Source organism: Hipposideros armiger, unplaced genomic scaffold, assembly GCF_001890085.2.
Source record: "Hipposideros armiger isolate ML-2016 unplaced genomic scaffold, ASM189008v1 scaffold_1725, whole genome shotgun sequence".
Classification (NCBI taxonomy): Eukaryota; Metazoa; Chordata; class Mammalia; order Chiroptera; family Hipposideridae; genus Hipposideros; species Hipposideros armiger.
This window is the reverse complement of record NW_017733075.1, coordinates 81890-91049: the sequence shown is the minus strand read 5'-3', so window position 1 is coordinate 91049 and position 9160 is coordinate 81890. Positions and strand designations below refer to the sequence as shown.

Sequence of the window (9160 nt, the reverse complement as noted above, 5' to 3'; positions counted from 1 at the left end):
GTCTGTCTTTCCCCCTACAATGCCAGGTCCAGGAGGGCAGGGCTTTCTGTCGGTTTTGTGGAATGCGTCCTGGACTTGAAGGGCTTTCACTGGAAGTGAAGGGCTGACTGCCAGGTCCCCTCCACCGGGACTGGGGTCTCAGGAACTGGCCGAGACCCAGCTCTGCTGAGCAGAGAAGACTTGAGGACTCGAGGGCTGTCAACTGCTGGCCTGTCCATTAAGGCCAAGCCTCACCTCAGAGCTTCCTGCAGTTACCTGCTCCCCAGAGCCTCAGTTTCCTCATCTATGAAATGGGGACTACAGCCCCAACCCATACAGGTGGGTTAGTGACTAAAGGAAAGATGGTTAGGACGCCTGACCAAAAGCAACAGAAACTAAAAGAAATGTAAAGCAAAGGAGAATTTATTATCAGCACATGCAGGCTGCCCACCACCCATGCTGCCACCGCTGCCACCTCCACCCTGCCCTGGTCTCCGCTTCCAAAGACCTTAGCAAGGGGACATCTCTGAGCTTGGACTCCACAGCCTCAGGGACAGCTTCATCCTAATGCCAAGCCCAATTCCTGGGGAAAGACGGTGACCCGCCTACCTCTGCTTGATCCTCTGTGGCCAGGGGCAGAATTGTGGGGCTGTGGGGCCCACACTGCAGATGGAGATGGGATCAGTAAAGGTGTCACTCTGCGCCCGCACAGGGTTGGTGCTCAGTTACCAGGAGCTTCAGCATCATTATTGTTGCTGGGGTGGGGGTGGGGGGACCTGCAAGTGGATGGCTAGGCGGTTCCAGGACAGGAGGCGGCAGCAGTGGAGGCCAGGGGAGGAGTCGTGTCTGTGCGTGGGGGACACAGGGTGTGGGAGGGTCTGTCCAGGACCATCAGCGGCCCTGTCTGTCTGTCCAGGGCCCCTACGCCCTTGGAATAAGGAGGCCTACCCCGCAGGGCTGCCTAGAGGCCTCCTGGCTGCCCTGGCCTTCAGGGTCTCAGAGAGCACTGCTGACTCCACTGGGAGGCTCGGGGTGGCTGTCCAGCGCTGGGTGTGTGATGACCAGGCCTGGCTTTGCCCTCCTCACAGCCCGCAGTTCCTCCAGCGACTGCTCACTCAGCTCCACGGAGGTCACACTACAGCCACATATGAAGGACAGAGGGTGGTTAGTGGGGGCAGGGGTCCAAGGCTGGGGGGTGGCAGTGACGGGAGAGCGGTGGAGGCAGTGATGGGGCTGTTGGCCTGGGCTGTGCCAAAGGTACACAGTGACAGAAGGTGGCCAGCCAGGGACATTGTCAGAGGCTGGGGAAAGGGGACTGGGGGCCAAGCTTTTGGGGGAGCAGATGGATGTTGGCATCATTGACCCAGACTGTGGTCATGGGCACCAGACAACAGATGGACATCTGGTCTGCAGAATGGTCGAGGCCAAGGGCTGGGCCAGGGCTTTGGAGGGTACGTCTCCAGGACTGGGTCACTCAGGAGGGCTCTGGGAGGGAAAGCCCCCAGGTACCCACCCCAACCCGCAGTTCAGCTCCCTTCCCGCCCCTGTCTCTACCAGAGGGTCTGCAGGTGGCATCCTGGGTGCTGCAGGGCCGCACACAGGTAGGTCACCATGGGTCCTGACAGCTGGCAGCCACTGAGATCCAGGGTGGTCAGTGTGCGGCTGTGCCTGAGCATGACCGCCAGGTACTGGAAGGCTTCCTGGAGGCCAGGCTGCTGCACCCTGGGGGAGAGTCGAGAGCTGCCACGGCCTGCCCAGGAGCCGGTGTGGCCTGTCCCCCTCCCCCGCCCCTCCTGGCCTGCAGGGCCTCACCTGAGCTTCTGCACCCGGCACTGGGGCCAAGACAGGCCCTCGCTCAGCACACGCAGGCCCTCCTCACTGAGCCCGTTTTGGAGCAGGCACAGCTCGGTCAGGCTGGGGGCCGCCCTCAGCGCCTCAGAGAGGTCGAGGCAGATGGAGTTGGGCAGTTTGCAGTGCGACAGCCTGTGGTGAGGAAGCACATGGGTCTGTCTGCAGGCGCCTCGGCCACCTTACTGTACCCCAACTGTGCAAGCTGCCCCCTCCCTGGGAGGCCATGATCACATGTGCACCCCACTTCTCTATAAGCTTTGTAACAAGGCCATGCACACCTTCCTCAAGGTGTCTAACTGCGCAGAATGGCCCATCAAGCTGAGGTGGGCGACAGGTCACTCAGTTGTTCAGTTCTTAGCACTCTTACTTGTCTGCCACCCTAAGTAATGCCGCTAGGAGCACTGGTGAGCATCACTTTAGTGGCAGGACCAATGGGCCACTGGTGCTGGTCACCTTTTTGCCTCCTGTGCTTACTCAGGTTGCTGGAAACACCCCCTTAGGCCAAGCAACCTACCACCGAACCTGTCACCATGCCCATCAGTACCAGCTCCTGTGACTGTCCTGACTCTGCCTGTTTGGTGATCGCTGACAGTAGCTGGAAAGTTATCCTGTACTAGGTGTCGCACCTGCGTCCTCATTAACCCTCACATCAACTCTCCAAGGCAGAGTCTACTGGCTCCACTGCACAGGAGAGGGACCTGCCCGAGGACACAGAGGCAAGCAGCCTTCCCAGTGTCCCGACAGACCGTCCGGCAGTTTCCCATAGCACCCAGCAGCCTTCCTTTGGAAGGGAACTACGTCTGATCTTCATTCCCCCCCAGAGGGAGGCACCCCGCTTTCCACTCAAATCGGGGCCAAACCCCTCCTAAGCTATCACCTCAGTCGGTGATGGAGCTCCTGCCCCCATCTCTTCTGCCCGTGTGTGGGCAGAGCCTGTCCACCCCAGCACAGGACACCAGAGCCCACAGGCTCTCGGCCTGCTCCCTCAGCCATCCCCAGACAGGGCCACACCTCTGCCCTGCCCAGGATACCCTGTTCTGCGTCCCTTCCAGGGGAGAGGCTGGGGGCATGGTCACTCACGTCAGGCTCTTCAGACCACAATGCTGATCGGTCATAGCTTCACAGAGTGGACGCAGTGCGGAGGCCTTGGGTTTTCTCATGGTGGCTCGAGAACTGCTAGGAGAGAGAGGAAGGTGAAGTCCCCCAGTCCCTTCCAGCCCCTCCCTCCTATGAAGGACCCCTTCCTATGGTCCTCAGGTGTCCAAGGGGCCTCTGCCTCACCCCATGCTGAGCCAGGACCCCTCTGACCCTTCACTCCAAACCCACAGTGAACCACTCTGTGGTCCATGCACCTCGCCGCTGACACTGCCTATATGAGTTCAGTGAGGGCATGTCCCCCGCACGCTCAATGTGGGTCTGTCCTTGCATCTGTCATGGTGTCCCAGCCCCTGTTAACATCCTGACATTCCTTCCTGCAACAGGTGCCGAGCACCTGGGTTGGTGCTGGGTTGTAGGTCAGTGCACAGAAAAATGACACAAGCCTTGCCCTGAAGCAGCTGATTCTGGTGCAGGGGTCAGCAAACCGCGGCTCGCGAACCACATGCGGCTCTTTGGGTATGTTTTGTCTCAAAAGTTTGCCAACCCCTGGAAGAGCCAATCCTGTCCCTCACAACAATTTAAAAATTATTTGAGAGCCATGAATATATTTGTATATAATCACCATTATGTGAATAATATCCTTTAAAATTTTTGTAAATGAAACTATGATAGTTTTATTTTCATTTTCAATTTTACTTCAGAGCCTGCGGCTCGCGAGCTGCAGTTTGCTGACCCCTGGCGGCTCTTCTGTCTCAAAAGTTTGCCAACCACTGTATCTGGTGGATAAGATAGGCACGGACAGATGTTATGGTGTACAGTGGTCTGTGGGGCACTTCTGGGGCCAAAGGTGGCCCCAGGCCTGCTGGGGGAGTCTGGGCAGGCTTTGAGATCTAGGAGGAGGGAACAGCAGGCAGAAAGGCTCAGGGGCATGGTGTGTTACAGAACTTGTGAGGAAGCATGGGGCGCTGCTGGTCCACAGCTTCCTGGCCATGCTATGGAGTTTGCCTGGGATGTGGATAGTGGGGGGGATTTTGGGGGGTATGATTGGGACACCGGAGGCTGCCTCTAAAGGGGACGGGAAAAGGCCTGACTCTAGTCTGGGGCGCAGCCTCCGCACGCCCAGGTGGTCACGCAGGCGCACTCGTGCGCCACTGAGGGCAGTCCTAGGACTCACGAGCTGCCGCTCAGTCTGCCTTGCAGTCGCTTCACCAAGCTCTTTTTCTTCTTCTTCTCCTGCGCCGTGGCCAATCCGCAGCTGACCAGCCGCAGCGCCTGTCCTTCTGGGCAACACCGCACGCAGTAGCTCAGAACCACCATGTCCATGCGGCTGAAGCGCAAGCGCTCCAGCGCCAGCTCCGGAAGGCCCCGCAGGGCTTGGCGCACGAAGGCGTCCTCCTGCGTCTCGTACAGGCAGTACAGCAGCTCCATTGAGTAATTGAACTCCTCTCCCTCCTCTCCCTCCTCCTCCTCCTCCTCCTCCTCCTCCTCGGGCCCCTCAGCCCCCTCCGGTTCTTCGCGCTTATTGGTCTCCTCGGTCCCCTCCGGCGCCACCCTAGGGCGACCCTGGCCCTGGTCCTGCACCCACTTCAGGACATCCTGCTTCACGCGCTGTGACACCACGCAGCCAAGGCGGCCCTCGATGTCGCGCATGCGCTCCGCGCTCAGCAGGCCGAAGAGGAAGCGCGTAGTGAACGCGAGGTGCCCGCGCAGCTCGGGGTCCCCGCGCAGAAGCTCTCCCACGCCGCCAGCCGGCGCCCCGGTCTGCCCCTCGTCCTCCAGCAGGTAGGACAGAGCGGCGAAGAATTCCTGGAAGCTCTGGTCGATGAACTGGTAGGCAACCTCGGTCGCCAGCACGCCCGGCAGCTCCTTCTTGCTGAGGAACAGCATCTGGACTTTGGAGCCACGAAGCTCCAGTCGTTCCAGATCCTTCTCGGCGAACTGCGACCTGCGCCCGAGAACGCCTTCGCGGGCCAGGCGGCACAGCTTGCGCAGCTCGCCCTGCAGCCGGGGCCCGTCTGTCGTGGGCGCCGAGTTCAGAACGCTGGCGATGAAAAGCAGGTACACGGACGTGGTGGTCTTGGAGGTGCGCGACAGGTCCTGGCCGTGCTCGAGCTGCTGGTTCAGAACGGTGCACACGATCCAGCAGACGAACGGCACGAAGCACAGCGCGAACAGCGTCTCGTTCTCCTTCACGAAGCGGTAGGCGCGTTCCGCCCTCCGCTCGTCCTGGAAGAACTTGTAGAAGTACTTCTTCCTGTCCTTGTCGGAGAAGCCGCGCACGTCGGCGCACTGCGGCGACAGCAGGCGGCCCTGCAGCCGGCTGGGGTCTGCGGCGCGCGTGGTCACCAGCAGGCGGGCCCTGGGCAGCAGCGCCTTGCTCAGCAGGCCGCCCAGCACCCGTGCGCAGCCCGCGGCCTCGAAGGGGTCGGTGCAGGGCGCCGCCTCGGCTGGCCCCGGCGTCGGCGCTTCGTCCGCGCCGTCCAGGATGAAGAACAACCGCTCGGGCTGCGCTAGCATCTGCCGCACGGGCGCGCTGCGGTCCGGGCACTGGTCCAGGATCAGGTCAGCCAGGCTGCACGCGCCCGGCCGCTCCTGCAGCTCTCGGCAAGGCATGAAGAAGGCGAAGTCCACCTGGCCGCTGTACAGCTTGCCCGCCGCCCAGTCGTACATGATTTTCTTGGCCGCCATGGTCTTGCCGATGCCCGCCGGGCCCTGCAGCACCACAGTCAGCGGCCGCTGCCCCTCCTCATCCTGGCTGAACAGGCGGTTGAAGGTGTGGGTGTCCGAGCGCCGAGCGCGCTCTGGCTGCGGCTCCTCCTCCGGGCCCAGGGCCTCGCACTCCAGCGCGGCGCTCTCGGGCGCGATGAGCAGCTTGGTGAAGCGCTTGGTGATCTTCACCGAGCGGGCGTTCCTCTCCTTCACCTTGGCGTGCTGTCGCAGCACGTGCTCCCGGTACTTCTTCTTGTACTCTGCGGGGCGGGGGGAGGGGAGGGGCACGAGGATGCGGCGGGCCGTGTCAGCGACCCTGGGGGCCCGTCGCCCTCCTCGCCCAGCTCGGGCCCCAGTCTCCCCTGCTGCGCCACAGCGCCCCTCCCCTGCCGGCCTTCCACACCCGCGCCTCCCCGGGACCCGCTGTCGGAACCTCCGACGGGCGCGGAGAGCGCTCACGCTCCAAGCCTGGGGCTCACGGCCCCAGAAGGCTCGGGGCCTGCGCCTCCCACCGAGAGACCTACCGGACACGGAGAGCTGCGCCGAGGAGCTGGAGCCGAGCCCTGAAAGGGAGAGCCGACGTGAGGCCACGCCGCAGGCGCGGGAGAGGGGCGCAACAGGAGGCCGGGGACACCCTCAGGAGCCCCTGGGATCTGCGCCCTGGGGCCCAGACGCGACGGAACGGAGGGGCAGGGACCTGGGCGACCTGGGGCCCCGCGCTCACGCTGCAGCCGCTGCTCCTTGAGCCGCTCCGCGACGTCGCGCACGTCCGCCTTCTTCAAGGTCTTTCGGGCCACGTCCAGCGCGGGCTCCGGCCCGTAGAATTGGGTCAGCTGCTCGGCGAGGTCCACGGCGTCCGCGCACTCCAACCGCCCCCATGGGATGCTGCGGCCGTCCAGTGGCGCGTGCCGCAGCTTGTGGCGGAAGCGCTTCAGCTGCTCCTGGCTCAGGTCCTCGAGCGCCGCCAGAAGCAGCTCGCGGGAGGCAGCGGCTCGGGACTCCATACTGGGGGCAGGCGGGCAGGTGAGCGGGGTCAGCACATTTGCCGCGTCCGCAGACCCCGGCTCCGCGTCTCCGTCCCCCTTCCCGGCGTCGGGACACCCACGACGCAACGGGGCCTCCCCAGGTGGCTCCGGAACAACGCTCTGCAGGGAGGGCAGGCCTCCCCTCCCAGGACCGGGGTCCCGGGCTTTGCCCCCGAGCGCGTCGCCGCCTGGTGGTGAAGCGAGGCGCTCCAGGGCGGCTCTGGTCGTCCCTGACCCAAGCGCTTTGGGACGCCTCCATGCCCCGGGCCTTCCTTCCTGCTTTCACACACCTGGCCGGCCAAGTCAAATACCCAGGATGAGGTGTCTACGAGGGCCTGTGCTCCCTCCCTTTCCTGAGAGCCTGGAGCAGAGCTGGCCTCAGCAGGGAGCCAGAGTGACCCCCTGGCCCAGGCTGAGTTCTTAAACCCCCACCTGGGGGCCTTGCACCGGTGCTGAGTTTGAGCTCCTGGTGGGAACAGATCCCACAGGTGCGGTCTGTGCGGATGGACTCCCTGGAACGGGGGAGCCTGGGGGCGATGGGGGAAGGGTGTGGATGAGAGGTGAAGCCCCAGGACTTAGCAGGACAAGGCAGTGGCCCCAGAAGGCCGAAGCCAGCCAGTGCTCAAGTGACCACTCTGAGACCCAGCACTCACCTAGAGCAGGAAGCCTCTGGCTGCGCCATGGGGAACAGCCCTTAGGTCTGCAACTCCTGGGCTGAGGTGGGGGTCAGACAGGTGACCCCTCCACTCACCGACTAGAGCCAAGTCTTAGGGGGTTGTCCAGCCCCATTTATACCCCAGGCCCAGGTGCTGTAGCTCAGCCAGCACTGAGATGTCCATCCGACTGTTCCCAAGCTCTTAAACTCAGGCACTGCAGCACAGGTGCACAATAACCGTTTAAGAGCTGTGCTTGGTGACCTTTGATTTTCTACTTTCCTTTATTCGGTTAACTTTCCCTGAGGATCCATGGGGTGTGGCGGTGAGGTGTGGCAGTGAGCAGGTGGCTGCAGAGCAGGGTGGGCTGCATGGAGGAGGTGGCTGGCTCAGAACTAGGTCTTAAGCTTTAAGGCCTCGAGATAGGTTAGACCCTGAAGGCAGGGTCGAGGAAAGCCTTCTTAGGTAGTGGGAGACTGCGAACAAAGGAGAGGCTGTCACAGTGTTATGGGGGGAGGAAGGCTGTCACCTGGAGGCCAGGAGATGATGGGACAGGGAAGGGTTCTGTGTCTCCCCACAGCTGGCTTGAGGGGGAAGAGGCCTGCCGGGAGGAGTGTGTGTGACTGACGAGGGTGCACATGTGACCACATGACTGTGTGTTCCACTAACAGCGTCTGGCTGTGCGCAGTGTGCGTGCCTGTGTGACCATGCTAATGTTTGCGTGGGTGGTTGGCTAGGTTATGGTCCCCGTGAATGTGCCTCATGTGACAAAAGGGACTGCGGGTGTGATGAAATCCAGGCTCTTGAGATGGGGAATGTGCCGCTGAGCCCGTCATGTCCTCACGAAGGGCAGAGGTGGAGGCAGAGGGAGTGTGGCCCAGAAGGCAGTGTGACAGTGAAGCAAGGTGCCAGGCTGTGGGCTCTGAGGAGGGCAGGTCACGAGGAACCAGCGCTGAAGCTGGAATGCAGCTGGGAAAGGCCAGACAGGGGCTCCCTAGAGCCTCCGAGGGAGTGTGGCGGAGCCAACAGCTGGACCTCAGCCCAGTGAAACTGGTCCTGGACTTCTGACCTCCAGAATACATGTGTATTGTTTCTGGCCATGGCCTCTGTGATAACTTGTTCCATCAGCCACGGGCCACGACCTCAGCCTGTTCCTGAGAGCACCTGTGTGACTGCACTTCTGCAAACATGTCTCTCCAAGCCCCGTTGCTCTGCGGTCATCACTGCCTTTCTGGCCTCATCACCTTCAGGCCACAGGTCATCTGTATGGTCAGTCCTGTTTGCTCAGGAGCCTGAGAGCTGCCCTCGGTGGGGGGAGGGGCGAGGAGCACCTGCAGTCCTGGGAGCCTCTATTGTGCTGCTCCCTCCCCCAGGAGGAAGGGTGCCCATTTCCCCCTATGACTTTTCTTCTATGTAAGACAAATAGACCCCACCTGTCCCTGAGGGGGGCTGAGGCTGTCAAAGGTGAGGTACTGTCCAGTCACACGTCAACCCCTTGGTGGACCCTGTTGACTGGCGAAAAATAACTCTCCAAATAATCCACAAAAGAAAAGGTTTATTGGGGGGGGAGGAAGCAAGACCCCCATTGCAGTGCGGGAAGCACCTCCTACACGGAGCTCCTACCGGCAACCACTTGGAGGCAGAAAGACCCCGGTTTCAAGGTGGCTAATTCCTTTATTATGATCCCTCCCCCAGAAATTACCATAAGGATAAACAGGAAGTCAGGAATGTAGCGTTAACAAGGGCCCAGCCCCACCCATAGTCCTCCCAACTCTATGGTTAAGCATCTTAAGGTGCCAGTTCACTTTATCACCCCCTTGCCCTCCCTTGTGCCCTGAGCTGTTG

General features: G+C 61.7%; 1 protein-coding gene across 2 annotated transcripts; it reads right to left on the bottom strand.

The window, feature by feature from the left end:
* Positions 1-428: 428 nt before the first annotated feature.
* Positions 429-8674, bottom strand: NLRP6 (NLR family pyrin domain containing 6). Of its 2 annotated transcripts, none has more exons than XM_019634546.1 (7): positions 6362-8674; positions 6162-6200; positions 4103-5897; positions 2911-3006; positions 1792-1962; positions 1534-1701; positions 429-1114 (listed from the first exon to the last, which is right to left on the bottom strand). In XM_019634546.1, exons 1-7 carry the CDS (start codon positions 6639-6641, stop codon positions 976-978), a joined length of 2688 nt encoding a protein of 895 aa, XP_019490091.1. In that variant the 5' UTR covers positions 6642-8674; the 3' UTR covers positions 429-975. The 2 variants fall into 2 exon arrangements, with proteins under 2 accessions (XP_019490091.1, XP_019490092.1); XM_019634547.1 differs by having other exon boundaries at positions 2911-3003.
* Positions 8675-9160: the final 486 nt, after the last annotated feature.